Source organism: Prionailurus bengalensis, chromosome A1, assembly GCF_016509475.1.
Source record: "Prionailurus bengalensis isolate Pbe53 chromosome A1, Fcat_Pben_1.1_paternal_pri, whole genome shotgun sequence".
In the NCBI taxonomy this organism is placed as follows: domain Eukaryota; kingdom Metazoa; phylum Chordata; class Mammalia; order Carnivora; family Felidae; genus Prionailurus; species Prionailurus bengalensis.
In genome coordinates, this window is record NC_057343.1 from 21,974,442 (window position 1) to 21,997,806 (window position 23,365).

The 23,365-nt window shown below is 37.4% G+C and overlaps 1 protein-coding gene across 2 annotated transcripts in view; it reads right to left on the minus strand.

The window, feature by feature from the left end:
• Positions 1-23,365, minus strand: part of LOC122482025 (histone-lysine N-methyltransferase SETDB2-like) — a 90,115-nt gene that overhangs the window by 48,399 nt on the left and 18,351 nt on the right. For both annotated transcript variants that reach the window (XM_043578464.1, XM_043578460.1), the window contains exons 6-7: positions 22,255-22,351; positions 13,689-14,252 (exon numbers count right to left, since the gene is read on the minus strand). In XM_043578464.1, the coding sequence (XP_043434399.1) occupies positions 13,689-14,252; positions 22,255-22,351 (661 nt within the window). The remainder of the gene's footprint in view (positions 1-13,688; positions 14,253-22,254; positions 22,352-23,365) is intronic.

Sequence of the window (23,365 nt, forward strand, 5' to 3'; positions counted from 1 at the left end):
GCTTCTTCACAACAAAAGATAGACCATGTACAGAATGGCAAGAGAGACAGAGACACTGTAATGAAGGGAACCCCCACCACCTCTGACACTGCAAACTGCAGTGGGGAAGGACTGGTGAGCAGATTTATCTGCCCTGGGGCACAGAAAAAAAGAAATGACAACTAGAATACAAAGGAACTGGCCTTAGAACCCTGATGATTGGCAGGGGAGCTGCTGCAACTCTCTGAGTTAGAGGGGCTGGCAAGTGCCCCATTTTACATTTCCTCTGCACCTTAATAGCACAGATGAGAGTACAGTCTGGGAGCCCTAACTGGACTATCACCATACCAAGCCTCAGACGCCTTGAAGCACAGAAAAAAAGCTGCATTTTCAAAGAACAACTAGGACATAAAAGACTCAGCCCTAAAACTGTGCAAAATGGCAGGGAAGCTGCTGAAACCCTCTCAGAGTCAGAGAGGCTCGTGGACACCACAGGTGATATTCCCCCTCCACCCTGACAGTGCAGACAGGACAAGGGTCCAGGTACCTTAGCGGACCTACCACTGCAGTGAGCCCTGGGACCCTAGCCCACACCAGCCCTAGCCATCCCATTAAAGCGGCCCCAGTGCAGCACACACCAGATACCTCTGGTCAGCATTCACTATAGCCGCAGACATCTCTTCAAGGTGACACAGGTGCAAAGTACCCTGGAAGACTCCAGGCTCACACTACTCTGGCTTCAGATGACATGTTAGCATATCCCTGGTACACAGTATCCTAGGACCTCCTGACCCATTTCCTGACTCAGCCCTAGCCACCCTGCCAGGGCCCCCCTGAATAAAGAACTATGGGACCTTTGGCCTAACACCCATTTAAGCTTCAGCTGTCTTCCCAAGGTACCCTCTCTGTGAAGAACCCTGGGACCATCCCAGACAATGTCCACTTCAACGTCAGCTGTCTGGCCAATGTGCAACCTATGCTGAGAGCCCTAGGACTGCTCCATCCCACACCAACTTCATCTCCAGGCATCCCACCAGAACAGTGTCAGCATGGAGTCCTCTGTCCCACAGCCCACAAGAGCCACAGATCCAGCCAGTCAAAGTCACTTAGGCACACAGTCTCCACAGACACAACCACACACAAGATCATTACTTCCTGTTTAGGAGAAGTTAACGATTATACCTAATTCAACAGAAACAAAGACAGAAAGTCAAGTAAAATGAGGAGACAGGAATATGCTCCAAACAAAAAAACTACACAAAACCTCAGAAAATAAGCTAAATGAAATGGAGATAAACAACATGCTTAATAGAGAGTTCACAGTAATGATCATGAAGACATTTACCAAACTGTAGAAAAGAATGGATGAGCTCAGTGAAAACTTCAACAAAGAAGATAGAAAATATGAAAAAGAACCAATCAGAGTTGATGACTATAACTGAAATGAAAAATATACTAGAGGGAATCAACAGATTCAAGGATGCAGAAGAACATATTAGCAATCTGAAAGATTGGGTAATAGAGTACCCAAGCTGAATAATGATAAGAAAACACAAGTTAAAAAAAAAATGAGGATAGGTTAAGGGATCTCTTGGACAATATCAAGTGAGCAAACATTTGCATTACAGGGGTCCTGAAAGTAGAAGAGAGAGATAAAGGGGCAGAAAACTTATTTGAAGAAATAATAGCTGAGTATTTCCCTAACCCAGGAAAGAAACAGACATCCAGGCTCAGGAAGCACAGAAAGTTTCAAACAAGATGAATCTACAGAGGTCCACACCATGATACATAATAATTAAAACGTTAAAGATTAAAGATAAGGATAGAATTTTAAAAGCAGCAAAAGAGAAGCAACTAGTAACATTTAAGGACAAACCCATAAAGCTATCAGCTGGTTTTTCAGCATAAACTTTGCAGGCCAGAAGGGAGTGGGCATGATATAGTCAAACTACTGAAAGGAAAAAAAAAATCTACCACCAAGAATATTCTATTTGGCAAGATTATCATTCATAATTCAAGGAAACATAAAGACTTTCCCAGACAAACAAGTTAAAAGGTTCATCATTACCAGATTGTCCTTACAAGAAATGTTAAAGTGGAACACAAAAGGCCATAATTAGAAGAAAATTATGAAAGGGAAGAGGACTCACAAAATTAAAAGATATAAAATATGACAATATAGATATAAAATGTGGGAGGGGGGAGTTAAAATGAAGAAGTTCCTTTAGGCTGTGTTTAACCTTAAGTGACCATCAGCTTAATACAGACTACTCTATACTTAGGATGTTATATATAAACCTCACAGTAACCAAAAACCTGTAATAGAGATACAAAAGAAAGCCAAGCCTAATAGTAATCAATCTTAAGGAATGAGAGCAAGAGAAGAAAGGAATGGAGAACTACAGATATGTCCAGAAAACAATTAACAAAATGGCAATCAGCACACACTTATCAAAAATTATGTTAAATGTAAATAGACTAAATGCTTCAATCAAAAGACATAGGGTGACAGAATGGATTTAAAAACAAAAACAGGGGCGCCTGGGTGGCGCAGTCGGTTAAGCGTCCGACTTCAGCCAGGTCACGATCTCGCAGTCCGTGAGTTCGAGCCCCGTGTCAGGCTCTGGGTTGATGGCTCAGAGCCTGGAGCCTGTTTCAGATTCTGTGTCTCCTCTCTCTCTGCCCCTCCCTCATTCATGCTCTGTCTCTCTCTGTCCCAAAAATAAATTAAAAAAAAATAATAATAAATAAATAAATAAAAACAAAAACAAAGACTCATCTATGTGCTGCTTACAAGAGACTCTCTTCAGACCTAAAGACACAGACTGAGGGGCGCCTGGGTGGCGCAGTCGGTTAAGCGTCCGACTTCAGCCAGGTCACGATCTCGCGGTCCAGGAGTTCGAGCCCCGCGTCGGGCTCTGGGCTGATGGCTCAGAGCCTGGAGCCTGTTTCCGATTCTGTGTCTCCCTCTCTCTCTGCCCCTCACCCATTCATGCTCTGTCTCTCTCTGTCCCAAAAATAAATAAACGTTGAAAAAAAAAATTAAAAAAAAAAAAAAGACACAGACTGAAAGTGAAAAGATGGGAAATGATATTCCATGCAAATGGAAGTGGGAAAAAAAAACCCTGTGGTAGCAGTATTATATTGGACAAAATGGACTTCAAAACATTGTAACAAGACACAAAAAAGGGCAATATATAATGATACAGGGATCAATCCAAAGACAGGATACAGCATTGTAAATATTTAAGCACTCAACATGGCAGCCCCTAAATGCATAAGGCAAGTTTTAACAGACATAAAGGGAGAAACTGACAGTAATACAATAATAGTAGGGGATTTTAATATCCTACTTACATCAGTGAACAGATCATCCAGGCAGAAAGTCAATAAGAAAACTGTCTTTTTTTTTTTTTTTAACGTTTTATTCATTTTTGAGACAGAGAGAGACAGAGCATGAACGGGGGAGGGGCAGAGAGAGAGGGAGACACAGAATCGGAAGCAGGCTCCAGGCTGAGCCATCAGCCCAGAGCCCGACGCGGGGCTCGAACTCACGGACTGCGAGATCGTGACCTGAGCCAAAGTCGGACGCCCAACCGACTGAGCCACCCAGGCGCCCCAAGAAAACTGTCTTTCAATAACACCAGACCAGATGGACTTAAGGGAAACACATATACAGAACATTCAAGCCAAATACAACAGAATACACATTCTTTCCAAGTGCACATAGAAACATTCTATAGGATAGATCACATATCCCAATAAACAAGTCTCAATAAATTTAAGAAGACTGAAATCCTATCAAACATCTTTTCTGACCACAATGGAATGAAATTAGAAATCAATTACAAAAAAAAAAAAAGTGGAGAAACCATAAACATGTAGAGGCTAAACAATATGCTACTCAACAAGCAATGGCTCAGTGAAAAACTCAAAGAGAAAATTTAAAAATACCTGCAAACAAATGAAACTCACTGGTCCAAAATCTTTGGGATGCAGCAAAAGAAATTTTAAAAGAGAAATGTATAGTGATCTCAAGAAACAAGAAAAATCTCAAACAATTTAAACTTACACCTCTAGAAATTAGAAAAAGAAGAACAAGACCCAAAATTAGTAGCAAATAATAAAGAATAGGGCAGAAATAAATGTAAAAGAGACTAAGGAAAAAAAATAGACAAGATCAATGAAACCAAGAGCTGAATCTTTGAAAAGAAAAACAAAATTGATAAACCTTTAGCCAGATTCATCAAGAACAAAAAGAGGATCCAAATAAATAAAATCAGAAATGAAAGGGGTGAAGTAACAACTGACACTACAGAAATACAAAGGATGATAATAGATAAGAGACCACTATGAAAAATTACATGTCAACAAGTTAACAACCTAGAAGAAATGGGTAAGTTCACAGAAACATATAATTTTCCAAAACTATACCAAGAAAAAGAAAATCGGAATAGTCTGGTTACTAGTAACAAAACTAAACTGGAAATAAAAAAAACTCCATTTAAAGAAGAGTTAATACATATTCTCAAACTATTCTAAAAAACAGAAGGGAAAGGAAAACTTCCAAATACATTCTATGAGGCCAGCATTATCTTGATACAAAAACCGAATAAGTATATTACAAAAAATGAAACTACAGGCCAAGATTCCTGATGCAAAAATCCTCAACAAAAGATTAGCAAACCAAATTCAACAATACATTAAAAAGATCATTTACCATGATCAAGTGGGATTTATTCCTGGGATGCAAAGATGGTTCAATATATGCAAATAAATCAACATGATACTCAACATTAACAAAAGGATAAAAATCATAGATAGGATCATCTCAGTAGATTCACAAAAAGCATTTGACAAAATTCAACATTGTTCATGATAAAAAAAACTCTCAACAAAGTGGGATTAGAAGGAACATACCTCAACATAACAAAGGCCATAAATGACAAACTCAGAGCTAATATCATACTCAGTGGTGAAACCTGAGAGCTTTTCCTCTAAGATCAGGAATAAGACCAGGATGTCCACTCCCACGACTTTTATTCAACATAATACAGGAAGTCCTAGCCACAGCAATCAGACAAGAAAAAGAAATAAGAGGCATCCAAATTAGTAAGAAAGAAGTAAAATTGTCACTATTTGCAGATGACATGATACTACATACAGAAAACCCTAAAGACTCCACCAAAAAAAACTACTAGAACTGATAAATGAATTCAGTAAAATCAGAGGATACAAAATTGATGTACAGAAATCCATTGCATTTCTCTACATTAACTAATACAAAGAGAAATTAAGAAAGCAATCTCATTTACAATTGTACCAAAATAGGGATGCCTGGGTGGCTCAGTTGGTTAAGCATCTGTCTTTGGCTCAGGTCATGATCTCGTGATTTGTGAGTTTGAGACCTGTGTCAGTCTCTGTGCTGACAGTTCAGAGCCTGGAGCCTGCTTCATATTCTGTGTCTCCCTCTCTCTGTGCCCCTCCCTCTTACTCTCTGAGATAATAAACATTAAAAAAAAAATTGTACCAAAATAATAAAATACCTAAGAATAAACTTAACCAAGGTTGGGGGGGGGGGTGTGTGCCTGGGTGGCTCAGTTGGTTAAATGTCTGACTTCAGTTCTGATCATGATTTCACAGTTTGTGAGTTTAAGCCCCGCATTGGGTTCTGTGCCGACAGCTGTGCTGACAGCCTGCTTCAGATTCTGTGTCTCCCTCTCTCTTTCTGCCCCTCTTCTGCTTGCACCCTCTCTCTTTCAAAAGTAAATAAACATTAAACAAATTTTTTAAATGGGGCGCCTGAGTGGCTCAGTCAGTTAAGCATCCAAATTTGGCTCAGGTCATGATCTCCCAGTTGGTGGGTTCGAGCCCCGCATCGGGCTCTGTGCTGACAGCTGAGAGCCTGGAGCCTGCTTCGGATCCTGTGTCTCCTTCTCTCTCTGCCCCTCCCCTGCTCGCACTCTTTCTCTCCCAAAAATAAACATTAAAAAGTTTTTTTTTTTAAAAACTTAACCAAAGTGAAAAACCTGTACTCTGAAAACGACGGATGAAAGAAATCAAAGACAAATGGAAAGATATTCCATGCTCATGGATTGGAAGAATATTGTTAAAATGTCTATAGACAATCTACAGATTTAATGCAATCCCTGTTAAATGCAATCCCCGTTAAAATATCAACAGCATTCTTCACAGAACTAGAATAATCCTAAAATTTGTACGGAACCACACCCACACACCCACACACCCACACCAAAAAGCCAAAACAATCTTGAAAAAGAAAAACAAAGCTGGAAGCATCACAATTCCAGATTTTAAGTTATACTACAAAGCCGTAGTAACCAAAATAGTATGGTACTGGCACAAAAACAGACACACAGGTCAAAAGAACAGGATAGAAAGCCCTGAAACAAACCCATGATTATATGGTCATTTAACATGACAAAAGAGGCAAGAACATGCAATGGAAAAAAGACACTCTTTTAAACAAATAGTGGTAGGAAAACATGATAGCTACATGCAAAAGAATAAGACTGGACCACTTTCTCACATCATACATAAAAAAAATAAAATCAAAATGGATTAAGGACCTAAATATGAGACCTGAAACCAAAAAAGTCCTAGAAGAGAGCACAGGCAGCAATTTCTCTGACATCAGTTGAAGCAATATTTTTCTAGATATGTCTCCTAAGGCAAGAGAAATAAAAGCAAAAATATACTATTGGGACTACATCAAAATAAAAAGCTTCTATACAACAATGGAAACCATCAAGGAAACTAAAAGACAACCTATTGCATGAGAGAAGATATTTGCACATGACATTATCTGATAAGGGGTTAGTATCCCCAATATATAAGAACTTACACAACTTAACACCCAAAGGACAAACGATCCAATTAACAAATGGGAAGAAGATATGAACAGAATTTCTCCAAAGACAACATATGGCTAACAGACACGTGAAAAGATGCTCAACATTACTCATCATCAGGGAAATGCATATCAAAACTACAGTAAGATATCATCTCACACCTTTCAAAATGGCTAAAATCAAAAACACAAGAAACAAGTTTTGGTGAAGATGTGGAGAAAAAGGAACTCTCCTATACTGTTGATGTGAATGCACACTGGTGCAGCCACTGTGGAAAACCATATGGAGGTTCCTCAGAAAGTTAAAAACTATGATCCAGTAATCGCAGTACTAGGTATTTACCCAAATAATAATAATAAAAATACTAATTCAAAAGGATATACGCACCCCTATGTTTATTACAGCATTATATACAATAGCCAAATTATGGAAGCAGCCTAAGTGTCCACCGATAGATGAATGGATATAGAAGAGATGGTATACATATATATATATGTGTCTGTGTGTATATGTATATGTAATGGAATATTTTTCAGACATAAATACAAATGAAATCTTGTCATTTGTAACAACGTGGACAGAGCTTGAGAGTATAATGCTAAGTGAGATAAGTCAGTTAGGTAAAGACAAATACCATATGATTTCAGTCATATGTGGAATTTAAGAAACAAAGTAAATGAGCAAAGGAATAAAAAAAAGAGAGAGATGGGGTGCCTGGGTGGCTCAGTCGGTTAAGTGCTTGATACTTGGTTTTGGCTCAGGTCATGATCTCACCGTTAGTGGGTTTGAGGTGTGCATCAGGCTCTGTGCTGACAGCATGGAGCCTGCTTGGGATTCTCCTTCTGCCTCTCTCCCTCTCTGCCTTTCCCCCACTCACGTGTGCATGCACTCTCTATCTCTCAAAATAAATAAATAAAACTTAGCAGAGAGAGAGAGAGAAAAATCAAGAAACAAACTCTTAACTATAGAGAACAAACTGATGGTTATCAGAGGGGAGGTGGGTGAATAGGTTAAATAGCTGATGGGGATTAAGAGCACACGTATCATGGGGTGCCTGGGTGGCTCAGTTGGTTAAACGTCCGACTTCAGCTCAGGTCATGATCTCTCAGTTCGTGGGTTCGAGCCCCACATCAGGCTCTGTGCTGACAGCTCAGAGCCTGGGGCCTGTTTCATATTCTGTGTCTCCCTCTCTCTGACCCACCCCTGTTCATGCTCTGTCTCTCTCTGTCTCAAAAATCAATAAACGTTAAAAAAAAAAAATTAAAAAAAAAAAAAAGAGAACACGTATCATGATGAGCACTGAGTAATGTATAGAACTGTTGAATCGTTATAATGTACACCTGAAACTAACACTGTATGTTAAGTACATTGGAATTAAAATAAAAATCTTAATAAAAAATTAAAATTAAAATGCAAGACAAAAAGCCCCAGAAATCTGTTATATTTCTACACACTATTAACAAAGTAGTAGAAAGAGAAATTAAGAAAAAAACAATCCCATTTATAATTGCACCAAAAGGAATAAAATATCTAGGAATAAACTTAAGAGGGGGCGCCTGAGTGGCTCAGTTGGTTAAGTGTCTGACTTTAGCTCAGGTCATGATCTCGCGGTTCGTGAGTTCAAGCCCCACGGCAGGCTCTGTGCTGATGGCTCAGAGCCTGGAGCCTGTTTCAGATTCTGTGTCTCCCTCTCTCTCTGACCCTCCCCCGTTCATACTCTGTCTCTCTCTGTCTCAAAAATAAATAAACGTTAAAAAAAAAAAAACTTAAGAGATAAAAATCCTATATTCTGAAAACTATAAAACACTCATGAAAGAAACTGAAGAGGACAAAAACAAATGGAAAGATATTCCATATCCATGGACTGGAAGAATTAATATTGTTAAAATGTCCACATTACTCAAAGCAATCAATCTATAGATTCAATTCAATCCCTTTCAAAATACCAATAGTATCTTTCACATAGACAGAACAAATAACACTAGAAGTTGTATGAAACCACAAAAGACTCTAAATATCCAAAGCAATCTTGTGAAAGAAGAAAAAAGCTGGAGGTAACCCAATCTCAGATACCAAGATATACTACAAAGTTATAATAATCAAAATAGTATGGTACTGGCAAAAAAATAGACACTTAGATCAATGGAATAGATACAGAGCCCAGAAACAGATGTGCATTCACATGGTCAGTTAATCTTCAACAAAGGAGGCAAGAATATACTATGGGGGAAAGACAGTCTCTGCAATAAATGGTGCTGGGAAAACTGGACAGCTACATGCAAAAGAATGAAACTGGACCACTTTCCTACACCATACACAAAAATGAACTAAAAATGGATTAAAGACCTAAATGTGAGAACTGAAACAATACAACTCCTAGAAGAAAAACATAGGCAGCCACTTCTTTGACATTGGCTGCAGAAACATTTTTCTAGATATGGTTCTTGAGGTAAAGGAATCAAAAGCAAAAATAAACTATTGGGACTACACCAAAACAAAAAGCTTTTGCACAGCATGGGAAACCATCAACAAAGTGAAAAGGAACCTACTCAATGGGAGAACATATTTGTAAATGACATACCTGATAAGGGGTTAATATCCAAAATAGGCAAAAAACGTCACACAACTCAAAACCAAAAAACCAAATAATCTGATTAAAGAATAGGCAGAGGACCTGAATAGACATTTTTCCAAAGAAGACATACAGATGACCAACAGATGCATGAAAAGATGCTCAACATCACTAAGTATCAGGAAAATGAAAACCAAAACCACAATGAAAACAAACAAACAAAACCACAGTGAGATACATCACTTCACACCTATCAGAATGTCTATGACCCCACAGAAATAACAGGTGTTGGTCAGGATGTAGAGAAAAACACTATATACACTGTATATATCATCTCTAAAAATAAAACATTACATTTAAAAACTAAACTTTCAAAAAGATTTGGTGCCACATCCTCTATACTTTTAAGTACATATATACCTACAAACAATATATTATACTGTTTTTAAAAATTCACTATAGTTATTATCCTACAACTTGCCTTTTTCATTCAAAATAGTGTTTTTGAGATTCATCTGTGTTATATACAAATGTAGTTAATTCCCTCTAATTTTCGGACAGCATTTAGACAAGCAATTAAGTTGCTTAGTATATAACAAAGTTGCTTCTAGTTTTCAATCTTACGAACAATACTGCAGTGAACAGCTTATTCTTCTTATGTGTAAGCACCTCTAGAATAGGATCTCTCAAATATTTTTGACTACGACCCACAGTAAAATAGATGTTCTTCATGATCCTTTACAGGCATACATACTTCTCTGTGTATGTGTATAAACTGACACAGTGGCATGAAACTTTATCCTATGTATGATGCACTTGTTTTTTTTTTTTTTTTTTCTTTTTAAAGATTTTAAGTAATCTGTAAACCCAATGCAGGGCTCAAACTTAACAACTCCAAGATCAAGAGTCATGCTCTACCAAATGAGTCAGTCAGGTGCCCCTTGGGTATTTTTATTTAATTTAAAAAATGCTATTTACAACTGCTTTAATGATTTTATATCCCACTAAATCTGTAGCTTGGAAAACAATACTCTAGATATACTTAAAAGTACTATTGCTGGAAAGAACATATGCATGTCTTCAATTGCTATGTAATTGTTTGAACAACCCCTTGTAACAAAACTGGTCTGGCTTTGTACAGTATTCTAGTTTTACAGTTATTCTCCTTTGGGATTTTAAGCTAACATGCCTGTTTGTGTCTTCCTTTACTTCTGATGAGACGTGTGCTGTCAATCTTTTTTTCTGATAGTGTTTGAGATTTATTCTGTACCTTAGAAACCTTTTAAGTTGCATCATGATGTATTTAGGTGTACATTTATCTTATTTTCCCTTCGTAGTACATTGTAGGCTTTTTTCACTCTGAGGACTCTGGCCTTTCTTCAGTTCTGGAAAACTTTCAGCTATCATCTCTTTAAATGTTGCTTTCTTCTTCTTCTCAGATATACTGGAGTTTCTCATTTTATCCTCCATAGTTTTTAATCTGTAAATTATCTTCCCCATGTCTTTATCTGTTTGTATTCTGGGAGATCTCTTTCATTTTGCCTTGTAATTTACTAATGCTCTCTCCAGCTATATGAACTCTACCATTGAGTGTGTCTAGTTAGGGTTTTGTTTTTTTTTTTTAATGTTTATTTATTTTTGAGAGAGAGGGCGAGACCCAGAGTGCAAGCAGGGAGGGACAGAGACAGAGGGAGACACAGAATCCGAAGCAGGCTACAGGCTCTGAGCTGTCAGCACAGAGCCCAAAATGCGGCTTAAACTCAGGAACTGTTAGATCATGACCTTGAGCTGAAGTTGGATGCTTAACTGACTGAGCCATTCAGGTGCCCCAATCTATTTAGTTTTTAATTTCATTGACCCCATGTTTTATTTCCCACATTTCCATTTTTTTCATATATATATGTATATATATATATTTTCCCCCCAATCTCCTTTTCTTGATGGATACTAACATTTTAATCTCTGTGAACATTTTAAACATACCTATTTTTAAAAAAAAATTTTTTTTTTCAACATTTATTTTTTGGGACAGAGAGAGACAGAGCATGAACGGGGGAGGGGCAGAGAGAGAGGGAGACACAGAATCGGAAACAGGCTCCAGGCTCTGAGCCATCAGCCCAGAGCCCGATGCGGGGCTCAAACTCACGGACCGCGAGATCGTGACCTGGCTGAAGTCGGACGCTTAACCGACTGCGCCACCCAGGCGCCCCTAAACCTACCTATTTTAAAGTCTCTTTTAATCAGATTCTGCATTTATCTCTGATTCTTCAGGTGTGAATTCTCCCATTTGTTGAGATTCACACTGTCTTTATGGTCCTAAACATCTCTGTATGCTCTGTATGAAATCATACCTTGGGGCACCTGAAAGGCTCAGTCGGCTAAGCGTCTGACTTCGGCTCCGGTCATGATCTCACAGCTCTTGAGTTCAAGCCCTGCATTGGGCTCTGTGCTGACAGCTCAGAGCCTGGAGCCTGCTTTGGATTCTGTGTCTCCCCTCTCTCTCCTCCCTTCCTCTACTTGCATGCTCTCTCAAAAATAAATATTAAAAAATTAAAAAAAGAAATCATACCTTTCCATAAGGTTTACTCCTGGGTACTCCTTTATGTTGACTTCTTTCCCTGTTGCTCTGGCTATGACTATAGGTTTCATTGCTCTGCAACCGGTTATTGTTAATCTCATTCCAGGCTTTGTGAGATAATTAGCCTGTTCCCAGTCTTGTAGAGGTCCCTGTTTCCATTCCCAGGAGAACTTAGTGCCCACTCAATGCCATGCATGGGACATGTTTAATTCCCATTCCTGTAAGAGTTAGAAACCCTGGCCACAGTGCTTGTGTCCATTTCCAGATCCCAATGGGTTTCAGCCTTTGCTTTCGTGATTTCTCCTATAATTTCTGACCAATAGATGCAAATATGTATACTGGTGGCACATTTTATATAAAGATTAGTGTCCATGGTATTAAAGCAAAAATCGCATATAGCCAAGGTTCTTTTAAAAAATCTCAAAAACTGACCATTAGGTAAACAGTGTCCAATAGTTTTTTTTTTTCTCTCCAGCACTGAGAGATTGGGGCTTGGCCACATGTAGTTAGATTATACTTAGAGGCAATGTTAAGACAAAAAAACAACTTACTTTTAAACAAAATAAAACCTGGCACTGTGAAAGATTTCTCTCTCTGAAGAGATTTCTCTTTAGGCCTCTATGACAGGCCTAAAAAACAGCCAAACTGAGGTAACAGCAAATTCATGGATCTCATCTCACAACTAACAGAGAAAACGGTGAAACTACTATCTTTACTATTTAAATTATTTCTCTCTCTCTTCTTCTTTTGCCAAGTACAGGTAGCTAAATTTGCATTAGATTAAATATGTATAATGCAACTCCACTCTATATATGCCTACCTACAAATACATGTATCTTACATACCTTTAAAACAAAATTTTCAAATTCCTAATATATTGGAATATGTTTTAATTTTTTAATGGAATGGCAATGTTATGAGAATACTAATTATAACTATTTATAAGGGGCACCTGGGTGGTTCAGTCGGTTGGGCAAATGACTTTGGCTCAGGTCATGATCTCACGGTTTGTGGGTTTGAGCCCCACATCGGGCTCTGTGCTGACAGCTGGGAGCCTGGAGCCTGCTTCGGATTCTTTGTCTCCCTCTCTCTGTCCCTCCCCCACTTGTGCTCTCTCTCTCTCTCAAAAATAAGTAAAATGTAAAAAATAAATAAATAAATAAATAATAATAATAATAATAAAATAAGCGTTTATAAAAAAGCAGCAAAGAAATATCTATAAAATTAAAATAAGACATATAACATAATGATTAACAGCATGAGTTCAAATCCTGGCTTTTCAATTTGTTTGCACTATGATCTTAAAATTGGCTTCTCAACTTCCTCATTTGTAACACAGAAGTAACATTACCTACCTCAGAAGGTGTGTGAGGATTAAATAAAAAAGTGTATGTAAAGTGCTCGTCACAGTGTATGGCACTGTTACATGGCATTAGTTGGACTTGTTGCTATAATGATTGTGGTACTAGATTACAGGAAATACTCATCCTTGGGAGAAAAAATTTTTAATTTACTATTGTATTTGGCAAGCAGTTTTCTTTTCTATTGCTGGTGAGAGTGTATCTTTCCATTTTAGATTCTTGGTAAACAGAGTTTAGACAGACAGACAAACTGATACACAGCAGGACTTCTTGACAAGTACCCTACATTCAGAAGACGTTTGGAAATGCCATGTTTCTCTACTCACATGTCTATGCAGCCCTCAGAACAGTCACATGAATCAGTAAACATGTTGGAAAAGCTGTTTAGATAATATGCTCGTGGCCACATAGTCCTTCTGTACTTAAACTGTGGAAGCTTTCTATTGTCAATTTCATTACAGAAAGAAATGGGTACCGATTCCACTCCATTGCTAATATCCACATCAGAAACAATTTCTTCTTGTTTTGGGTAATTCCGAGTCAACTGAACATAGGTATTGAAAGAAAAGTTATCTGTAAATAAAAAGTTACATTCTGTCTCAAGCAGGTAACGAAAAACTTCCTCCACGTTTCGTAGACTCCTTCCACAAGGGGTTCTATAACTCACGTGGAGTGCTGAAGAATGAGAGTTTGTCTTTGCATGTCGTCTTTGGAAGTGGCATTTGATTGGTAGCTGCAGAGGGTTTTCTCCCTTGAAGGTTAGTGGCATTTTCATCAGACAAGTTCTAGAGCAGTCATGACTTTGGTAACGTAAATTCAAAGATGATTTCTTTTCTGTAATGTATGCAACTTTATTTTCCAAAGGAGGAATTTCCTTATTTTTTGTAGATCTGTTTAAAATTAATTATTCATTAGTATCTCAAATATATAGCACAATTCCCCATTTTTAAAAAACATTGTACACTAAGGTGCAATTAGTTCCTATTATCTTCTTTTTAGACATAATACAATAAGCCAGACTCTGAAATACACATTTTACTTATTATGTTCTGTAGCCATATAGAAGTTATACCTTAGGGATTTTTTTCCTTTGGACACCAAATACATGATGTCTACCTCTTCAACTGGGTGTCTAACAATTTGGTCCAATTCTGACACTATCTATCTACTTGGAGGCAGCATCAGCTCCCAGGTGTTAAAGAGCTCAGTCCCACAAGACTGTCCCCACTTCAGATGCCAAACACAAGTTCCAGGCCACTCAAACTTTTGACCAACCCAGGGGTTTCCACATGCTTTCCTCAAGTTTGATAATTTACTAGAAAGACTCACTTTAATTACTATTACCAGTTTATAATAAGATACAACTCAGGGACAGCCAAATGTAAGAAGTGCATGAGGCAAGGTAAGTGGGAACAGGCACGGAGTGTTCCTACCCTCTCTGTGTGCACCACCCTCCCAGCACCTCAAAGCATTTACCGACCAGGAAAACTTCCAGAACCCTGTCCATTTAGAGGTTTTTATGGAGACTTTATTATGTAAGCATGATTGATCAAATCATTTGCCAATGGAGATTATCTCAACCTCCAACCCTTCACCCCTCCCTGGAGGTTGGGAGGTAGGACTGAAGGTTTCCAGCTTCTAATCATAATGTTTAGTCTTTGGTTGACTAGCCCCCACCCTGAGGCTACTCAGGAGCCCCTCGTTAAGAGTCATTTCATTAGCATGCCAAAGACATTCATTCTTCAGCCGATTCCAAAGGTTTTAGAGGCTACACAGGATCAGAACAAACACCAAGTATCTTTCCTATTATACAATAACCTAATTTCAGAATATTCCAGAAAGTTTGATTACAGGTGTAACTCCGTGCTACAGTACCTATCAAATTTAGAGTTTATTTAGAGCATGCACTTTGAGGAATGTTACTTCAGGCATGCTTGGGTTCGCTTGTAAGAAAACCGGTAAAGGCTAGCTAAAAAAATTACGAATTCATCAGGAATCCTTCAACAATTGTACCAGTTTTTTTCTGTAATATGTATTACACCTAGCATCATACTGACATATTTTAAAATAATCAACTGACATGAGAAAATGGAGAGGTTACTGAATTTAAGAAAAAAAATCTGTGAAAAGACTCCATGTATATGGAACTTGGGTTTTAATCTTTCTTCAGATACCTGAAGAAACTAAGTTTTGCTTTACATAGTATTTTCTATCTTTAGGTATCTGTTATTTATTATAAAAGTTATATAGGTATTTTAGAGATATTTTTACAATTACCATATAAAGCAGCACTATCCAATAAAACTTTCTGCATTGATGGAAATGTTTCATATCTGTGCTGTTCAATTTGGGAGCCCCACTAGCCACATGTGGTGAATTATTCAGCACTTTTAAATGTGGCTAGCATGACCAGAAAAAAATTTTTTTAATTTTGATCAATTCAAATTTAATTTTAATTTAAATAATTCAAATTTAAATAGGCACATGTAACTAATGGCTACTTACTGAAAGCAGAGATATGAAGTTCCCCATCCCCTTTCTAGCTATATAGCAATCCTTTGCATAAATTCCACAATTTATTTAACTAGTCTTCTGTTGTTTCCAATCTTTTGCTATTACAAATCATTATGTGGTGAATAACCTTGTGCATAACAATTTCATACATGTAAAGATTATCACTTCAGAATACATTTCCAGAAGGGGCAGTACTAGGTCACAGGGTAAATGAATTAGTAATTTGTAAAGATTGCCTAATTGTTCTCCATGGGGTCAGCCCTTTGAGCAATTTATGAGAGTACCTGCTTTTGCAGAGCCTTATCAGACAATGGCTCTTGATGCTTTGGGATTTCTGACAATCTAATAAATGAAAGGATGTGCTAGAATGTATTTAATATAAACCTTTTAATGTAAAAAACATTTGTTTCCAATTTTCCTGTATGTTACTACTTTGATCAACATCCTCATACATAAATCCTTGACCAAATTCCTGATTATTACCTTAGGGTACATTCCTTTAAGAAGAGTTACTAGGTAACTAGAATACACATTTTAAAATAACCTCTTATTAATAAAACTTGCAAACTTACATAACTGTGTATTTTCTCATTAAAAAACCTGATACATTGGGGGAACCTGGGTGGCACAGTCAGTTAAGCTTCTGACTTTGGCTCAGGTCATGATCTCGCAGTCCATGAATTTGAGCCCTGAGTCAGGCTCTGTGCTGACAGCTCAGAGCCTGGAGCCTGCTTCAGATTCTGTGTCTCCCTCTCTCTCTCTGCCCCTCCCCCACTTGCACTCTGTCTCTCTCTCTCTCTCTCAAAAATAAACATTAAAAATTAAAAAAAAACAACAACAACACAAACCTGATATACTGGATCCCCATATACTTGTAAGAACTGTAGAACTCTTAGCACATGATGCCTCCATCTAAACCTGTGCACTACCACAACAAAACTCCAGCAAGGCTTCTAGCAGCATAAGACCAAGTCTCTGGGATGACCCAAGCCCCCCCACTAACGTGCCTGCCTAAGAAAGCTCAAGGCTGTCAAGACAGTTCATGGTTTCTTGTAGCCAAAACCTGAAGATAAGCTCCTGACCTTCCTTCCTTAGAACAGTTACTAAAAAAGGGCTTACAATTGTGAATCTTTCTTCCATTCCTCTAAGATGTGTATTTATCTCCTACAACTCAAGAGTGCCTTTCTCAAGGTCCTGAAGGGCCTTCCTTTGAAAGTTAATCATCAGGAAGGGTAAGGCCTCTGTCTTCCAGTCTCTGTGGGAGGAGAGATCCTAACATTGATGATTCCCAGCTAGGACACATAGCTGGCCTCATAAACATTCACACTGACTCTTTGTAATTTTTCACTTGGGTTCCTCTCTTCTTCTATCTCTACTCCCTCATTTGCCTTTAAAACACTAGTCACCCCAGCATAAACTGGAATAGAGCTCAGCTTTTTTCCTTAATATCAGTAGTTACTGCATAAAATGTTTTCATCACTTCAATGTCTGGTTTTGTTTATCTTTGACACTTGTTACCAAACTTCAGTAGTTATCAACATGTTGCCTATTTTACTTCTATTTTCCCCCCTCTTGCCCCACACTAAAACATGGGGTATTCTAAAGCAAATCCTAGACATTACATCTTTTACCTGAAATAATTCAGTATGTATGTCTAATAAATAAGGTTTTTAGGGGCATCTGGGTGGCTCAGTCGGTTAAACATCCGACTTCAGCTCAGGTCATGATCTTACAGTTCGTGGGTTCAAGCCCTGCAATGGGCTCTGTGCTGACAGCTCAGGGCCTGGAGCCTGCTCCAGATTCTGTGTCTCTCTCTCTACCTCTTGCCCGTTCACACTTTCTCTCTCTCAAAAATAAACATTAAAACCAAAAAAAAATTTTTTTCAAGTAAGGTTTTTAAAACAACCTACAATCTCAGTGACCCATCTTCACATATCAGTGATTATCTTAAAATCTGAATCAGAATTCAAACAAGTCCCACACGTTGGATTTGATTCAGATGTCTTTTTGTCTCTAATCTTATAGCAGTACCCCTCTCTCTTCATTTTATGACATTTATTTGTTGCAGTTGAATAACTGTGTCATTTGTCCTGTAGCATTTCCCACATTCTAGAATTTGGTTGATGCTTCCCTTGTGGTGGTGTCATTTAACTCATCCCTCTATCTGGTAAATCAGTAGTCAGTTTTAGAAGCTTGATTAGATTCAAGTTCAATTTAGGCGGTGGGGAGCAGGGAGGACAGTGCTATAAATCTTTCACTTAATAGTTTAGTTATTCACTCATTAACATTATCTAGGTCAATGCTACTCAAGGTATGGTGGTGCCATCCCACAGTGGTTGGCTACCAATTCATAAGTACAAAAATATAAAGTTGTAAAAGTTTAGGAACTTTTACAGCAATTTAACACTGCTGCAACATTTCATTGTATTTTATGAGTATTCATCCTCAATAAATTTGAAGTTTAAAACAAAACAAAACAAAACAAAACACCTGTTCTTACCACAATTAGTTTAACAGCACTGGCCTAAGGTCACTGTTTCTTTGGGAAAGGGGGGGAAGTTGTAAAAATAACAATCTTCTAATTCTACCATTTCTACTGCATTTTTTGGCTGGAATTCTTTGATAAAGAAGAAATTTTCCTCATCAACTCTTGGGTTATCTGAAATACAGTTAATATAGGAAAGGCAGGATAAATGCTTGATTCTTTCTCTTTAATTACTAGTGCTCAGAATGGTGAGTTGTATCCTAGCAATTACCAAAGTGACTGATTTTAAAATTTTGTTTAATGTTTATTTATTTTTGAGAGAGAGAGAGAAAGAGAGAGCGTGAGCAGGTGAAGGGCAGAGAGAGAGGGAGACAGAATCCGAAGCAAGCGCCAGGCTTCAAGCTGCTAGCACAGAGCCCAACGTGGGGCTTGAACTCATGAACTGTGAAACCATGACCTGAGCCGGAAGTCGAACATTTAACCAACTGAGCCACCCAGGCACCCCCAGTGACTTTTAAAATGTTATTTTTAAAATTTAAAATGGGTTTTTAAGTATTTAATGTGTTTAAATCAATCACAGTGATTATTCCTTTTGATATCCAAATTGTGCCATTTTTTGGTCAGTGGGAGCTCTTTCAAGTTTGCTCCTATCTTTCTAACACACTTGGTAGTCTTTGATAGCCTTCTTGCTTTCTGTCACAAGATGCCCCAGGTCTGGAGTTAGCCATTTCTCCAAAGGACTATGGTTCCACTTAATGAGCAATAACATTTAGAGACCACAATCATGGCACTAGGAGGTACACACATTTTAACCAATACAGGCTAACCAACCGATTCTCAAAAAGGCCGGATCAATTTATACAGTATGAGTGTTGATCAATTGATTATTCTAAAAATTTTAACCGATTTGATAAATGAAAAACAGTACTTTATTACCTCCTTAATGTTTTTCTCTAGGAATAGAGAGATTGAACATAATTTCATGTTTACTGGTTTTTCCCTTTATGGTTAACTGTCTGTTCATATGCTTTCTCCAATTTCCTATCAGGGGTTTGTTTGTTCATTCACTTATTCATTCTTCCATCAGATTTTTTGAGTGCCTGCTATGCACCAGGTGCTACAGAAGTAATGATGAAAAGCTCTGCGATCTCAAGGAGTTTACATTCTAGACAAAGAACTAAGTATATATAATAAAGTGTAAATAATGTAATGAGTAAACTGGTGATACATAATGTCATGGGAAGACATCTAATCTTTATTATTACTATGATTATTTTTTAGGATTCTAATTTTTAATTAATTAATTTTTCCATGAATTGGGAGTCCAGTTTCATCTGGAATTTATTCTGATGTGCCATGAAGATCTAACTTAAATTTTCTAAATAATATCCAATTGTTCCAGAGTCATTTACTGAATAACAAGTCTTTCTTTTACTGGATGACTTCTGACTTACTGACTTAACAATACCCCACATTCTTACAAATACATAAAAATGTTATTTTTTTCTATGCTTATTTGGTCTCTTGATGCAATTGTTAATTCTTCTACCAATGTGTTGTTTTTTTTTTTCCTATAGGTTGACTCTTGATTTTGGCTCAGGTCATGATCTCAGTTTCGTGAATTAGAGCCTCTCAATGGGCTTTGCACTGACCTAGAGGAGCCTGCGTAGGATTCTCCCTCTCTCTCTCTCTCCCTGCCCCTGCCCCCACTTGCACTTGCTCTTGCTCTCTCTCTAAATAAACTTAAACAAAATAAATAAATAAATAAATAAATAAAAGAATAAACCAACTCTTGCATTTATGTTTGAAATAAAAATTTCAATGAAATACATAGAAAATGAGAGAGTTTTGGTGGTAATTTATATGAAAAAGAATCTTGTATTTTAGTGATTTAAAGTGATTGAACTTGTTTTTACAAGGTAATGAAATTTTGTAGATCAGAAGACCAGAATTTCTGGCTTTCTCTGAGAGTTTTTTTTTTTTTTTTAATTTTTTTTAACGTTTATTTATTTTTGAGACAGAGAGAGACAGAGCATGAACAGGGGAAGGGCAGAGAGAGAGGGACACAGAATCGGAAACAGGCTCCAGGCTCTGAGCCATCAGCCCAGAGCCCGACGCGGGGCTCGAACTCACAGACCGCGAGATCGTGACCTGAGCTGAAGTCGGATGCTTAACCGACCGAGCAACCCAGGCACCCCCTCTGAGAGTATTTTAAAATAAGTATCAAACGGGGCGTCTGGGTGGCTCAGTCGGTTGAGCATCCGACTTTAGCTCGGGTCATGATCTCACAGCTCATGAGTTCGAGCCCCGCATCAGGCTCTGTGCTGACAGCTCGGAGCTTGGAACCTGCTTCGGATCCTGTGTCTCGCTCTCTCTCTGCCCCTAACCCACTCACATTCTATGTCTGTCTCTGTCAAAAATAAATAAACATTAAAAAATTAAAAATAAAATAAAGTAAGTATCAAACTGTAATGACATCTCTAGTATTTGCAAATGCAAATCATATGCAAAATAGTCAATCTGTAACACTCATAAACCCTAAAAAAACAACAAAAAGAATTCTAGGGGAGCCTGGGTGGCTCAGCTGGTTAAGTGTCCAACTTTTGATTTTGACTCAAGTCACGATCTCATGGTTTGTGAGAGCGAACTCTGCACCAGGTTCTGTGCTGGCATCGCAGCCTGTTTGGAATTCTTTCTACCTCACTCCCTCCTTCTCTGCCCCTCCCCTGCTCATGCTCTGTCTTTCCCTCTCAAAATAAATAAGCATAAAAAAAAAAATTCTACACTGACAATTTTTTTTTTTTGTCAATTTAATATGTAGCTGAAAAGACAAACAAAATAAGGCAATTAACTTAAGAACTTTCTTTATAAAGACACTTTTGTTTTTGAAATTGTTCCCTGGTGTAGCACAAAATACTTTCAGGAACTTCCTTTAAACTACTTCTTAAAGGTTTTAGTATAGGTGTTACCTCCTAAAAATAAAGATTATGTGTCACAATGTCAGATTTCCTTTCATACGATTCTACTTTATGCTAAGGAATCTTCACTGAAATGGTAAAAGGAGAAAGAAACAGTCAGAAAAATTTAGCCCATTCTCCTAAGTAATTTAGAGCCATTTAAGTATTTGAAAAGCTGAACTGGTACTGAAAGAAATACTGTTTGGGGCACCTGGGTGGCTCAGGTGGTTGAGCATCTGACTCTTGATTTCAACTCAGGTCATGATTTCATGGTTCATGTATCCCTCTCTTTCTCAAAATAAATAAACTTAAAAAAAAAATACTGTTACCCTCCACTTTAAAAGAAATAATCTAGGACTGCTGGTTCAGGCAGCAGTGCATGTGACTTTTGATCTCAGGGCTGAGTTTAAGCCCCACATTGGGAGTAGAGATTACTTAAAAATAAAATCCTGAAAAAAAAAAAAATACTCCAGGAAAAATAATTTTTTAGTTAAAAAAATTGCCAACTTGGTAGCTTTTAGTATATTAATAACATACACAAAGACATCTTTTTTTTTTTTTTTTTTTTTTTAAAGTAGGCTTCAGGTCCAACACGGCGCTTGAACTCTTGATCCTGAGATCAAGACGTGAACTGAGATGATTCGAGTCAGATGCTCAACCAACTGAGCCCCCACATGCCCCTATACACAAAGACATCTTAAGCTAAATTTTATTCAAAGACTTGATTACCTAGGGATGTTGACAAGTAAATACCTTGTTAAGAGACTCATGAACCTTTATCCTACATAAAATACTAAAATTTATGACTTTTCAAGTTGATGGGAAAAATTTTTTTATATATTTTATCTATTCTTATGTCAAATGATTAGAAAGAATAATTCTCTTTCTGGAAATGAAAGCATTGACAACATAAAAAAATTTAACCTATATACATACAGAAATGTACAGTCTTCTGGAAAGGAGTCTTCATATGATGTAGAAGGCAATGAACCTGATTTGTTTTCCTGTTCATTCTGGATCACCGATGTATGATCTACATGAAAAAAATACAAACATGAGTATTAAATATATCAAGTTAAGAATCATTTACTCTAATATCTAAATAATATCTTTATTGATTAGAGATACACGGCGCCCTTAAATCTGCAAACATATGAAAATATCAAGATTAAATTAAAAAATCAGGTGTGAATATTTTCAAAAATATTGACAAAATAAGGTATGATCAAGTAAAAGACTTAGGGTAGAAGATACTTCTACTGGAGAAAATCTAGTTTGCCCTGAACTTTATTTGAATTTTAATCAACCTTTAAGGTAAACATCAAGTATCCTTATTTCTGCCTGTATTTTATAGAAAAATAACATAGCTCGTACTACAAAAGGTCAAAAAATGGAAAATTTATGTTATCTTTTGCTTTCTCATTGTTCCCACTGCTATCTATATTTTTGGAGGGTGGGGTATTTGGGTACCTCTTTTTGTACTTCCACTTGTCTTTTCATATTACTTAGTCTTTCCTATATCTTTCTTCACTTAATTTCTTTTTATTTAAAAAAATTTTTTTTAACATTTACTCATTTTTGAGACAGACAGAGTGTGAGTGGGGGAGGGGCAGAGAGAGAGAGAGAGAGAGACAGACAGACAGACAGACAGACAGACAGAATCCGATGCAGGTTCCAGGCTCAGAGCTGTCAGCACAGAGCCCAACACAGGGCTTGAGCCCATGAACTGTGAGATCAGGACCTGAGCTTAAGCCGGATGCTTAACCAACTGAGCCACCCAGGTGCTCCTGCATTTAATTTCATCCTCTATTTTGTGTTTTTTCTACTTCATCTATTTTTACTCTCTAACATGACTACAATAATAGAAGTAAGTTGTGTATTTAGTGAAAAAAGTTATGGATTCCCTGTTCTTATTTGAAAAATGGTTATGTAGAATATTCTATGTTTGGTTTAAAGATATTTTTTAAACATGTTTTTTCCTATGCATTGAGGACCTTTAAGAAAAAAAGGGATTCTCATCTTGCTTCAGGTTATTAACTTACATTGG